We start from the raw sequence: 14,009 nt of genomic DNA on the forward strand, positions 1-14,009 counted from the left end.
GTTAATTGCAAAATCTAAGGCATTAATTGCACGACGATGGCATCAATTGCAAAATCTAAGGCATTAATTGCACGATGAGGGCATCAATTGCAAAATTTAAGGCATTAATTGCACGACGAGGGCATCAATTGCAAAATCTAAGGCATTAATTGCACGACGAGGGCATCAATTGCAAAATCTAAGGCATTAATTGCACGACGAGGGCATCAATTGCAAAATCTAAGGCATTAATTGCACGACGAGGGCATTAATTGCAAAATCTAAGGCATTAATTGCACGACGAGGGCGTCAATTGCAAAATCTAAGGCATTAATTGCACGACGAGGGCGTCAATTGCAAAATCTAAGGCAGTAATTGCACGACGAGGACATCAATTGCAAAATCTAAGGCATTAATTGCAGGACGAGGGCATCAATTGCAAAATCTAAGGCAATAATTGCACGACGAGGGCATCAATTGCAAAATCTAAGGCATTAATTGCACGACGAGGGCATCAATTGCAAAATCTAAGGCATTAATTACACGATGAGGGCATCAATCACAAAACCTAAGGCATTAATTGCACTGCGAGGACATCAATTGCAAAATCTAAGGCATTGATCGCAGAATAAAGGCGTAAATCGCACAAGTTAAACGTGAATAATATGACAAAGGCATAAATTGCGAGAATTGGGAACTACGGTGATCCAGATCTATGGGCGGCGCAGATAGTAATTTTAAGTCTGCGCAGGTTAGCACAATACACTAATCACCCAGTTGAAGCCCCATTATCGAGGTAGGGGACACAAATACGCACCGATACAGGAAGCATCAATTGAAAAGCCGACCATACTCATAACAAGTTCAATCCTAGCACGTTTGATTACGACAACAACGGGAAAAATGCGAAATAACAACCAACATTTACGAGCAGACAACATTTATAAGACAAGAAAAAGCGAGAGATATCATGAAGAAAAGAGATAAGAAAGATCCATCTAGATACAGATAGTAAACAGGCTACGCCAATCTGTTGTCACAAAAATTCAAGTATCCAAGACAAATATTCAAAGTTTTTACAAACCAAACACGGAAACATATAAAGATCTAGGGATTGGAGGTCGGAGCCGGGGGATCTTCCATCTGCAAAGACTCATCTGCACCGCTGCTGCCACCGCCGCCAGAGGGTTCACGCTGCGCAGATTCATGGGCCGGAGATGTCGGCGCCGGTACAACTACGGGAGCTGGTTCGTAGAACACCCCGCCACCTGGGAAGTTACCTCGAACTGATCAAATACAAGAGCGGATAGCGTCGAGGTAAGGTGTCCTCACGAAGGGCTCTGTAGGCAATGGGTCAGCGCTGCATCCCGTTACAAACAAGCGAATCGCCTTGTCTAAAACCGGGAGCCACCATTCCAGAGTCCTCGGCATGTCAGCATTGATACCCAGAATTCCCCCAAGGCCACCCGAGTCGATGGCAGTCAGCACCGCATCATTCTCACACAAAGTCCGTTGTTCAGGAGAGGCTGGTGTCAAGTTGAGGGTGACCTGGGTCGATTCCCTAACGAGCCATTGCAACGCCGGCGCTGCAGCATTCAGCAACTCGGGGGTGTGGAGGAACTCATTGATGGTCTCCATCAGCATGATGCGCAGAAACGCATGACCCTCCGAAGAAAGAAAATAGCGCAGCCGATATTGATCAGCTCCACACCGAAAGGCTTGATTCTCCTTGGCCACGACCTCCTTCTCGAGGGCAGACAATTTCTACGAGCAATCCTGAGTAATCGCCGCGAGCTCTTTCACTTTCTCCCGATTCGCACGCGCTAGCTCCTCCCGAACCTGGACCACCTCCGCGTCAATAGATAGTCCAGCTCCGCGTCAATAGATAGTCTCTCGGCTCTCAATCTCTAGTTTTCTTCTCGCAAATGGCGAGATTCCTCTTCGACATGAGTACATCTAGCCAGCGCCGCCAAGAACTCTTTATCTATGGCCTGGATCTCGCCCTCCGCGAGGAGAAGGCTCCGAGAGTAGGCCAGACACTCAACCCTGGCCTGCGCAGAAAATGTAGAGGAGAAATTAAGGGAACGCTCGTAAAATACAACACAAAGAGAACATATAACAACACTTTACCGCCCAATCGTCAGCACAAGGTTGTCAGCCATCTGCTGGCGTCCCAAGGATTCCCGAGCCTGGAGGTCGGAGCGAGCAATCTGGGCGATCATTTGAGACCGACATTCTTCGCCGGTCAGGTCTGCAAGGGTACGAGGGGCATGCCCACCCCAGAGGAGTCGGCATCCTCTGAGATCAGTTGCGTGGTTTCTGGCTGCGCCGCCGGCGTCGCTGCCCTTTTCTTCTTCTTTTGTTGGGGCTGCTTCTTAGTCGGGGCACCCTTTCATTTTCTTTGTATCAGGGGATTGTTATCCCCTGTATCCTCATCGCCCAGCTCCTCATCGCGAAGTTGAGGAGGACTGTGCTGGGGTCGACGGGAAGCTGAAGACCCCGCTGCAATAGCTTGAGCGGCGCTGCCAACGGTCTGCGCCGCTGGAGTAGATGGGTTAGCTCCTGTCTGAACAAAGTTAAAACTGGTGATGACGCCATGTGCAGGTGTTTTCCACGCATCCATACCTAGCATAGATTAATCCACATGAAAAACACATCAGAAACATATTTCAAGAGACGATATGAGCATCAATAAGATAAAAAACGTAGATACGGACACAGAACAGAACAAACACCAATATAAAATACCAACAACACATTTAATACCCGCGAGAGACAAAGGATAGCGGGAGAATAAGCCTGCGCTGGCTAGGACAGAAGGCCTAGTTACTAGCTCTTTCACCTTCAGAACATTAGCATTGCGGGCCGCAGCTAATGGTTTCAGAAGGCTATCTTCAAGATCAGTGACACGTTCGGAACCAGACAGGGAAAGATGTTTGGCGCGATGCCATTAAATTTGAGCATCGGCGCCAATAATGTCTGGCCAAGAGCCATGTCGGGTTTGGACAAAGAAATATTTATCGTGAAATTTTTTGTCTAAGGAGGTCAATTTATTCATGAAGGCCATATGGCCCCCGGACTTGGAAGTGAAGTTATAGTGGGACCCGGTCCGTTTCAAGACATGGGTCTTATGGAATAGGGCGGCGCTGTAAGGATAATTGTTAGCGGCGCAGACTATGTGCAACAAATGGGCTCGACGAAGAGAGGAAGGAGAAAGTTGGAAAAAAGGAATTCCATATCGATTACATACATCAATCAAAAAGGGAGAGGGAGGGATTCGCAATCCTGCATCAATTTGATGCACCCAGATCGAAATGACGTCAGGATTAATGCCCCGATGAGTGTCAGGTATATCGGAGTCAGGATCAGTCGGATTTTGGATCCGAACTTTAAAGTCCGGATCGACGACGTTGATACTGAGAACATCCCTCATCGCTTTCATAGCCCAGACATGCAGAGTAGATTGGGGAAGTTAGGACTCCGCGGCAGCCATGGATGGTATAGAGCTTTGAAGAAGGGACGGTACGAAGCGGGAAAGGAGGACGATGAAAAGATTGCCGGAAAAAGAGAGTAAAGTATTATAAATCAGAGGGAGGAGAGAACGGGTACCTACCTAGCGACGGGGAAGGCAAGAAGAGAAAGGGGAGCGACCGACAGAAAAGAAAAAGAAACTGAAGCAGGGATGAAACGCAGAGGAACGTGAGGGAAAAAGAAGAAGAAAGAAAGAAGAAGATGACAGGTATTTATAGAAGAAGGGAATTCAAAGGGACGAGAAGGGGGGGAAATCATTAGGGTTGATATGTGTGCAGAAAATGAAGGGTCCAGATCGCATCGCGAGATGGCGGTTGAGAATAGAGGGCTTAGATTGAACCGGGGGCTACGAAAAAGTACGTACGGGAAATAGTGAACGTGTCAGTCATTAAATGAGGAGACGTCATAGAAAGAGAAAACCCTGCGCTGATGGAAAAGCGTCAAAAGCCTAGTGCAACTACGAAAATTCAAAAAACTTCTTTTCGTAGACTAGGGGGGAGTAGCTGATGAGGAGTAAGGATCTCATCAGCCATCTTATTCCAGAAATATCGGGTTGTCACAGGAACTAAGAGATGAGAGTCAGCAGCGCCGATTTGGGCTCTAGAGATACTTGGTTCAAAAAGCGTAGATGCATCACACAATTGTCAAAGCAAGTCAGCAGTGCAGACGAAAGTCTGCGCAGACTAGAAGAGACGGCTCAACCTCAAGGTAATACCCGGAGAGGACTCAAAGAAGGAAACATCTCCAGTGGGAACAAGGATTAAAAGGATGGTTGCGCGGATAAGACCAGAGGGCGACACATACGAAGGGTTCAATTACGCCCTGTATAAATGGCGGCGCAGACGAAGGCTCGTCCCGATAAAGTCGGCGCAGACGAAGGTTTGTCTCGATAAAGTCGGCGCAGATGAAGGCTCGTCCCGATAAAGTCAGCGCAGATGAAAAACGGAAGCAACCAGTGTTGGCAGGAGGACCACACGTTCAGCATAAAGCTGCAAATTAGTTAGAAAAGTTTGTTGGTAGATAGAAAATCATGATCGTACACCGCATGTAGAACACGTGAATGATCTGTAAAGTCTTTTTTACCCTTCGCCCTAATGTAACTCTATAAATACTCCATGTAATTCATTATAATAGGCACGCGAGAATATTTTAAGGAATTCATCTGCAAGTCTACAGCAAGTTTTCTTCTCATATAATCAAACAGGTTAATCCGATCACCTTTCTGATTTATCTAGATCTAGGTTTGAATGTTAAGCTTCACCAATAAGAAATTAATTAATATAAGCTGTCAGAAGCTTTAATTAATTAATGATGTTGGATATCTTAAATACGGGGGTTCGATAAGTCTAAATACAAGCCCCGACTCATCATCGACAATAAAGGGGTAAGTCAATATTGATTCTCTAGTGGAATGAATTAATATTTATGAATTAATTATGATCTGGGCTGATCATAAGAATTAATTCATTTGATGCCCATCTTTATTCCTTGTATTTGATCCCTGGGTTGGCCCAAAGACTCTTGAGCCCAATACGAGAAAAATAACCTAACTTATAAGTCTGGCCCATATCCTGTATTTATAATTATAAATACAGTTCAGCTCTCAGAACAGAATAGACCAAACGTAATACGTAATTTCATATTACAAAATTAGGTTTTCTGTAAGAGCTGAGCGGCGCCTGTTGAGGGAATGTTTTCTTCGAGGAATCTTTGAAGATCGTCGTCCATCCACGTTGGGGATTGAGCGGGATACAATTCAGAAGATCAGAGCTGGAGTTAGATTTTCGCAGGAAATCAAGTTATGGCAGTCTCCGAAGAACGGCCATAACTTCCTCTACAAAACTCCGATTGAGGTGAAACAGGCGGCCACGGAAAGCTCTTTTGATGAAGAAGAAGTCGTATTTCTGGGCATAATACGATTGAAGAACGTTCGAGGCTTGAAATGAAGGGTTGAAGTTGGCTGATTTGTTCAGCGACGAATTGATGAATTCTTAGGAATTCTTCAGGTATTTCTGAACTCCTCGGTGTGTAAGTCCTAAAAGCAGAAAAGAGAGGGAAGAGTGAGGGAATAGAGAAGTATGTTATTTGACTTTGACCCTTAAGGTAACTTAGTCATTTTATAAGATTTTAGCTATTAAACTTGCCTTTTTATTTTTATGGGTATGTAAGTCTTAAACTAGCTACTTTTGTCCATCGACACTATAATTAATAATATGAAAATAATATAGATTAAAAGATGGACGCAAATTGGTATTTGTGCGAGCGACGGGGTGTTTTAGAAATAAAGAAACAACGGAGGGGGTTCTCCCGCAAATCTGGTTGTCTTTATAAACGAAGTGGAGTGAGCATTCAAGTCGTTCCCTCGTCGAAGCTCTTCCCTCCCACACCCCAAATTGCACTTCTCTTTCTACAACTAGTGCGTGTGAGAGAAAACTAGTGGAAAATGGGATTCTTGTCATCTTGCTCCAGCTACGGACAAGAGGTTTGATTAAAGAAAAGACCCATCTGTCCTCACCCCGTGCCCACATTTTTTTCGAATTTCATTGCTCCATGTCTTCGGATATGTATGTGTTCGACAACTCCTTCTACTCCGATCAATTCTCGCCGTTCCTCGACTCCGCCGCCATCGACGCCTTCGGAATCTTCCAGGAAAACGATGAGAGCGCCGCCAGTCTGCACCAATTGGCGTCGGCTCTGCTGTCGTCGTCGCCGCCCAGCGCCGAGCTCCAGAATCTGTCGCTGTCGCACCTCGCGCCGGAGGTGAAGACGGAGGAATGCCAGCTCGGATTCAACAACAACTCCTTCTCACCGCACGAAACCGCATTGAAGCTAATGCACAGGAGCTACAGCAGCAGCAGCTTCGACAACTCCCGCGCCGATTTCTCCTTCCGACCGCACTTCGACAGCGTTCTCGAGCACACTCAAATCCTCTCCTCGCCGGAAACCGCCTTCCAATCCGGCCAAATCAGAAGAGTTTGCAGCACCGGCGATCTCCAAGTTCGCTCCTCTCTCTCTCTCTTTTACAATTGTTTTTTTTTTAAGAAAAAGAGATTGTAGTGATGAAATCCTCTGTTTTTCAGAAAATGAAAACAAGCATGCAAACGAGAAGCGTGCTGTCTTCAAGCCCGCTGTCGGCGGAGAAATCGTTCATGGAGGAAGCCAATTTCAAGGTAGGGCGTTACAGCGCCGAGGAGAGGAAGGAGAGGATCGACCGATACAGAGCTAAGAGGACTCAAAGGAATTTCAACAAGACTATTAAGGTAATTATATTACAAACACTAATATAAAATCAGGATTAGTTGTCTATAAATACACCAAATATATACTCAAATTTCAATTTTTAATCAACATTACTTTTTTAGAATTAGGACACAACTAGAATTTTGTTTTCACACTTAATCCTACGTAGAAGTCAGAACTCCGGTTAAATCTGCATGTTGATGTGGTTGTTGCAGTGAAGAATGGTGAATGACATTTCTGTTTTTTTGTCACGTGATCAAAACAGTACGCTTGCCGGAAAACGCTAGCCGACACACGGCCGAGGATACGCGGCCGCTTCGCCCGCAACGATGAAGCCGGAGAGATTCCAAAGGCATCAATGTTTCAGAGATATGAAGATGATGATGAGCTTTGGGTAATAATATTCTCCCCTCAAAAAAAACTTTCTTTTTCTGTCTTTTTTTTTTTTTTTTTGCATAAAGATGAACATCACCTTCCTTTAGTCGGAAAGTTTGGTTTGTCGAATCTTTTATTGAACTTACCAACCTTGACAACATCGATTTATATATATTAAAATGGTCACGATCGCGACTTAGTTTTTCACCATCACTATTATATAAATTTTTACAATGATGTCACAAGAAATTTTTATATAGCAAACGGCGGCGATGGTCCCCTATCATTTTTATAATTTAATAGGCAATATAAATGATATAATAAGTTATCATGAGCAACTAATTAAATCAAGCTGTGAATTTATGATGAATTCAGACAAATCTGCAGATGGAAGGGCTTCACGAAGAAGACGAGGAGCAAATTGCGCCAAAGAGAGCCTTCTTCAACGTGCACTATCAGAACTATAGATTCTAAAATGCTACACTTTTATTAGAAAGATCCAAGTGACCAAGTTGAATAAGTTTAGTTAGGTGCGGCTAATGTCTATTTCAATGTAATAGTAAGTCCGATGTTTTTTTTCTTTAGTTATTTATCTTATTATCGTCTCAATCTGTATATATTGAAACCCAAAACAAATTAATAATAAGTTGAGGTTTCCCGGTTTATGATTATCTGCAGGAATTAATACTTGCATATATTCCTATTGCATGAAAATTTTGCAGCACGTAGATATATTCTCTTCTGCTGCTATACCAATAAGGGAATTACCTTGTATACTAACTTTACATTGTAGTGACGATATCGTATTATCACAAGTGGAATAAACAGATGAAATAATATAAGAGATTGAATACAGGAGATAATTAATAAACATATTGGAGATATATATGGAGATTAAATTTATTAGAGAATCTTATAGGGAATACCTAGATCCTCCCCTATGCATGACCATGTCCCTGCTGTACAAAATAATTTCTGATTCTGATTTCAGTTTAACCTTTTCTGCCTTGGCAACGTAAGAAAAGGCACGGGTGATTGGGATGCATGTGGACTTGTGGAGTACTTTTTTACCATCAAGAACATTTGCCACAATTTCTTTTTCAATTGATTCACGAAAAAAAATTGTTAAATTTATTTACAATAATATGATGAGGTGGTCTTGGGTACACCCGGATGTACCGTACACCTGAATTGACCCGTACCCAAATCCTGATCTAAACCCGCATTTTGACTCAAATCGTGTAAATGACATTATTTGCACTACAAAAAAACGCCCGAATACCGGCGAAATTACCGGCGGCGAAATTCCCGCTGGTAATTACCGGCGGCCCAACGAAGGGCAAAACAAGGCGGGTCGTTTTTTTTTGTTTACCGGCGGCATTGTCGCCGCCGCTAATTACCGGCGGGGAGCCGCCGATATTTACAAAATAATTTAATTTAACTTCAAATTTAAATTCACTGCAGATTACCGGCGGCATTGTCGTCGGTAATTAGCGGCGGCATTTTGCCGCCGGTAATTCTGCAATTAAATTAACATCCAGATCCCCTTTTCACGCAGACTTCCTCTCAAACCCTTCAACCCCCTCCCTGCCCCCCCCCCCCCCCCCCCCCCCCCCCCCCGCACAGTCGCCGCCGCCGGCCAGCCATCCCTGCAGGTATTATTTCTCTCTCTTTCTCTTTATCTCTCACTTTCACATCTCATTTTATTAATTTCTTTAACATTTCAGTTGAACGACGTCGCGCCGCTGCCGACACCGCCATCGCCACCGCTCCGCCGCCGACCACTACCGTACGCTTTCGTTCTCGTTATTTGATTTATTATTAATTATTTTGTTAGATTAAAATTAATATTAATTAGATTAATTTTAATTAATTTATAATATTTGAAGTATGATTAATTACTTTAAAATTTGTTTTCTAATATTATTTTGTTAGAATCTAATTAATGTTAATTTGATTAATTTTAATTAATTTATAATATGTGAAGTATGATTAATTTTAATTAGTTAAATTAATTTTAAATTTGTTTTTACAATCTAATTAATAATTTGTTGGAGTTTGATTAATTATAAAGCATGACTAATTTTAAGTATGAATTTGTTAGAGATTTATTTATGTTAAATAATTTTGTTAAATGAAGTATGATTAATTGAATTTTAAGTATGCTAGTATGTGTTTATCATGAAATGATATGATATTATATATTGTGGGATAAATTTAATCAATTTCTTATGGATCTTCTCCCTTTGGGATATATAGAAATTGATTATTTCTTAAGGATCTTCTCCCAACAAATGATTGTTTTAAATTTTATTACTTTATTTTTTATTGCTTTATATGTATTGTATTATTTCTTCGACATTGGGGGGCCGGGTAGACCTAGTATAAGCTTAGTAAATTAGGACCACTATGGTCACTATAGCTGTTGGTAGAGTCGAGCACTTGGTAGTTAGGATAGTGGGGTTATGCTGTCGAAATTTTATTTGATTCAAGTAATTTATGATATTTTATTTATTTATTTCAATTAGAATTTGCAAGAATGAGTGATAATCGCATGTGGATGTATGCGAGATACAATGATCATTCTGCATTTGAAACGGGGCTGGAGAGTTTCCTTGATTATGTGATAAATCAAACGGCGTATACAGATGGAGTAGGTAACATTAGGTGCCCGTGTAAGAAATGTAACAATGAAGCCTTTTTATCTGTACCTACAGTCAGAAAACATGTTACTAGGCGTGGATTTGTCCACAATTACACAACTTGAGTTTATCACGGGGAAGCACCGATGTGTATGGCGACAGAACATGCTGGACCTAGTAATTACCAAGTAATGGATGAGGATGATGGGTCATACAATAACTACGAAAGGATGGTGCATGATCATGCTGGATCTAGTAATTATCAAGATGTGTCAAATCTGGAGGAGCCGCCCAATCCTGATGCTCAACAGATTTACGACATGTTGAACGCGACCGATAATTTGTACCCATCCTGTGACACTTACTCACAGTTATCCTGGATGACTCAATTCATGAGCATAAAGGCTGAAAGTCACATGTCAGAGAGAACTTACAATCAGTTGTCTTCGATGTTTCGAAATGCTTTACCGAAGGATAACAACTGTCCAGAAGACTTCTATAGTACGAAGAGAAATCTGCGCGGTTTGGGTTTGCCCGTGGAAAAGATCGATTGTTGTGTTAATAATTGTATGTTGTATTGGGGGAAAACTAGTTAGCTACATAGTTGTATGTTCTGTGACCAATCACGATATAAGGAGAATTTGCGTGCATCTGGAAGTCGTCGAAAGAAACAGGTGCCCGCCAAACAGATGCACTACTTTTCTTTGACGCCCCGACTGCAGAGGTTGTTTGCATCTGCAGCAACAGCCGAGAATATGCGTTGGCATGCGACTTCAACAAACGATGGGGTTATGCGCCACCCGGCAGACTCTCCGGCTTGGAAACACTTGAATTCAGTTTATCCTGAATTTGCTCAAGAGACCAGAAATGTGAGATTATGTCTATCTACAGATGGTTTTGCCCCCTTTGCACAATCAGGACGTCAATATTCTTCTTGGCCGGTCATTGTCACACCATATAACTTGCCTCCATGGTTGTGCATGAAAGAACAATTCATGTTCCTCACAGTCCTCGTACATGGGCCATCTAATCCAAAGATGAAGTTGGACGTATTCTTGCAGCCACTGATACAAGAGTTGAAATATTTGTGGGACATAGGTGCGAACACTTACGACGTATCTGTGAAGCAAAATTTCCACATGCGGGCAGCTCTTATTTGGACTATCAGTGATTTTCCAGCGTACGCTATGTTGTCTGGGTGGGGTACAGCTGGGAGATTGGCATGTCCACATTGTATGGAGAATACAGAAGCTTTCACTCTAACGAAGCGTGAAAAATAATCGTGGTTTAACAATCATCGGAAGTTCTTACCTCGTAACCATGTGTTTAGAAGAAATAGAACGTCATTATTGAATAATAAGACTTGCAATGTGGATGCACCAGAACAGAGATCGGGAGATGGATAGACCCCTCTGGATGTCTGCCGAATTCTGGACAGGACTCCAGGCATACTGGATACAGGAGGCTGTTCAGGCCGTTTCCCAGCGAGCACGTGCGAACCGGATGTCTGAGCCCGATGGACCCGGTACAGGGATCAGCAGGCACGTGGGAGGGTCTCAGTCCACTCGTATCCTGCAGCAGAGTCTGGTTAGTAATTATCAAATAAATTCATATGTAATATATATATATATATATATATATATAATATCGCAAATAACATGCATGGACAGAGCTTGGAGATTGGACTCCCCCCGGCTGCACAGAACTATAGCACCTTCCTCCGCCTCCACATGCGCGAGGATTGAACTTTTCTATCACCGAGGGATGAGAGACTAGATGTAAGCATTTAAGTTTAATCAAATATTAGTAATTCATAGTGAAATGTATTTATTTTAATACAATTTTTAATTGTTATGTCTGAATTAGGCGGAGATTCGTCGCATTGCTGTTGAGACTGGGCGAGAGGACCGGCTGCCTGAGATCTACTTGGAGGTCGTACGGCCCGACAGGTCCCGGCTCTACGGCACTGGAAGTGCTGGTAGGAGCCAGGTTAGTAGGGGGTCTTCTCAAAGCACAGGCACTTCCATGATGTCTCAGCAGCTGTATGAGACACGGATCTCCACGCTGGAAGAGCGCCTTCAGGCCGGACAAGCAGCACGTGAGGCCGAACGAGAGGCTTCTCGAGCAGAATGTGAGGCCCTCGAGCAGCGTATGGCTCAATTCGAGGAGTTCATGAGGCGGTCGGGTCAGCTACCTTGAGCAGCACTTCATGTTTTGGAACTATTAATTTTATGTTTTGGACTATTTAATTCATGTTTTGGAACTATTTGTTTGAACTATGTTTAGGAACAAAATTACACTTGCACTTTCTTTTTACATTTATGTTATGTTGAGCAACTATTAATTTCATGTTTTCAAACAACATTACAATTACTTCGTAACAAAGTAATAAATTCAAAATAACGACGAATGGAAATAAATTCAAATTACTTATCTTATAACAAATTATCTCCCTTGTTTTTTATAAAAATAAGGACGTATGGAAATAAATTCAAAATACAATTATCAAAATAAAATACTTATGGTGTATAAACTAGATTGATTATATATAATAATAATAATAATAATAATAATAATAATAATAATAATAATAATAATAATAAATTAATAAATAAATACTTTTGCGACATAAAAATAAAGACAAAAACGAGTTCGATCCGTAATTAACAGCATCTCATTGATACCATCTCGATATATTATAAGGTTATGAATAGAGTTAATATATGAAATTGGCCACTTTCATATAGTAAACTTAAAAATTGGCCAGTCAAATAAAAACTTTAAAATTTGGCCATTTTTTGTGTAAAAGTACAAAATTACCCCTAACAATAAAAATTAAAAAATTAGCCCCAAATTCATTCCCCACACATTCATAATTTTTTACTGTCTCTCTCTCCTCACTCTCTCTCTCTCGTTGTTCTCTCCCTCTCTCTCTCTCTCGTCCTCGCCGCCCGTCCGCCGCGCTGCTCCGCCCCCACTCAATGGCCGCTCGCTCAGCCGCGCAGGAAGGTCCTGCACCGTCGCTCCTCCTCCTCCGCCGGCTTCGGCCAAGCGCGACGAACTAGCCGCCGCGCTCGGTGCGATGGACTCGACGCCGTTCAAGGTGAGCTGCCTGCGGAGGCTGGGGTCGATCGTGGGATTGGGGGACGAGGTGAAGGAGGATTTCAAGCGATTGGGCGGAGTCGCGGTGCTGGTGAGGATAATGGAGCAGGTTTTGGGGGAAACTCCGATTTCGCGGCGTTTAGGGCTTGCGAGGAGGCGGTGGCGGTGCTGCGTTAGATCCCGGTCTCCGACGACGACGAGCAGATCCTGCAGTTGTTGATGAGCTCCGACTGTATGAAATTGATGGCGATCGTGCTCCAGAGAGGGAGCGGCGAGGCCAGATTCGGCGTGCTTGTGTCGGCGCTCATGGTCGGCCTCGCCATTGTCTTCGCGCACGGTGCTTTTAGGGTTCCGGAAGATCTCTTCCTCGACGAGGCGGAGCCACTGGCTAGGGTTCCCAGCCTCCTCTCCTTCCTCGCCGGCGGCGCTCCCGCTCCTCAGCCGCCCATCGCCGCTAGGGCTTGAGAATATCCCCAAATCAGGAACGTTCGATTATAATTTTTTGGATTAGATCAATTATGTATACGAATTCAAGAAACTCCTTTGTTTCGACAAGGGGAGATTTAGCATTTTACGAAATCTCATCCAACTTGCAACCATCTAGTTTGGTGGAATGGACAAGCTCGACATTGATTATGAATTATATTTGGACTATTGGATTTCCGTTTTTTTTTTAAGATGAATAATTTTGTTCGTGCTCTAGAGAGGGAGCAAATAATTTTTTTAATGTTCTTAAATTCACAACCAAATTTATGAATTCACAATTTAATGTTCTTGAATTCACGACCACATTTATGAATTCACAACTAGATTTAAGAATACATTTATGAATTCACAACTAGATTTAAGAATTCACAACCAGGTCGATGAATTCACAACTTAATGTTATTGAATTCACAACTTAATGTTATTGAATTCACAACTTAATTTTCTTGAATTTACAACCAAATCTATAAATTCACAATCAAAATAAATTACAGTTTTAATTGTGAATTCAAACTTTAAAAACTCAAATTCACAATTACTTGAATTCACAACCAAAATAAATTCTAGCTGTGAATTAAATTCAGGTTGTGAATTCGACTGATTGTGAATTCACAACCAACATAAATCTGGTTGTGAATTAAATTTTGATTGTGA

General features: G+C 42.4%; 1 protein-coding gene and 1 long non-coding RNA gene across 4 annotated transcripts; both read left to right on the forward strand.

Annotated features, from left to right (window-relative positions):
• Nucleotides 1-5,859: 5,859 nt before the first annotated feature.
• LOC131015620 (zinc finger protein CONSTANS-LIKE 2-like) lies at nucleotides 5,860-7,796 on the forward strand. 3 transcript variants are annotated; one of them, XM_057944060.1, is made up of 4 exons: nucleotides 5,860-6,507; nucleotides 6,591-6,770; nucleotides 7,016-7,144; nucleotides 7,501-7,796. In XM_057944060.1, the coding sequence occupies exons 1-4, from the start codon at nucleotides 6,061-6,063 to the stop codon at nucleotides 7,597-7,599; spliced, it is 855 nt and encodes a 284-aa protein (XP_057800043.1). In that variant the 5' UTR covers nucleotides 5,860-6,060; the 3' UTR covers nucleotides 7,600-7,796. The 3 variants fall into 3 exon arrangements, with proteins under 3 accessions (XP_057800043.1, XP_057800044.1, XP_057800042.1); XM_057944061.1 differs by having other exon boundaries at nucleotides 7,513-7,796; XM_057944059.1 differs by having other exon boundaries at nucleotides 7,016-7,796.
• Nucleotides 7,797-11,164: 3,368 nt separating this feature from the next.
• LOC131015622 (uncharacterized) lies at nucleotides 11,165-12,085 on the forward strand. Its single transcript, XR_009098608.1, has 3 exons — nucleotides 11,165-11,354; nucleotides 11,438-11,545; nucleotides 11,634-12,085. It is a non-coding gene; the product is annotated as an uncharacterized LOC131015622 (long non-coding RNA).
• Nucleotides 12,086-14,009: the final 1,924 nt, after the last annotated feature.

This window comes from Salvia miltiorrhiza, chromosome 3 (genome assembly GCF_028751815.1).
Source record: "Salvia miltiorrhiza cultivar Shanhuang (shh) chromosome 3, IMPLAD_Smil_shh, whole genome shotgun sequence".
Classification (NCBI taxonomy): Eukaryota; Viridiplantae; Streptophyta; class Magnoliopsida; order Lamiales; family Lamiaceae; genus Salvia; species Salvia miltiorrhiza.

What these genes read in the sequence shown, in the direction of transcription:
- LOC131015620 (XM_057944059.1), top strand. Translation starts at nt 6,061, where the DNA reads ATGTCTTCGGATATGTATGTGTTCGACAACTCCTTCTACTCCGATCAA. An exon ending in GCAGCACCGGCGATCTCCAA is followed by an intron (nt 6,508 to 6,590) that starts GTTCGCTCCTCT and finishes TCTGTTTTTCAG; the next exon opens with AAAATGAAAACAAGCATGCA. An exon ending in ATTTCAACAAGACTATTAAG is followed by an intron (nt 6,771 to 7,015) that starts GTAATTATATTA and finishes TGATCAAAACAG; the next exon opens with TACGCTTGCCGGAAAACGCT.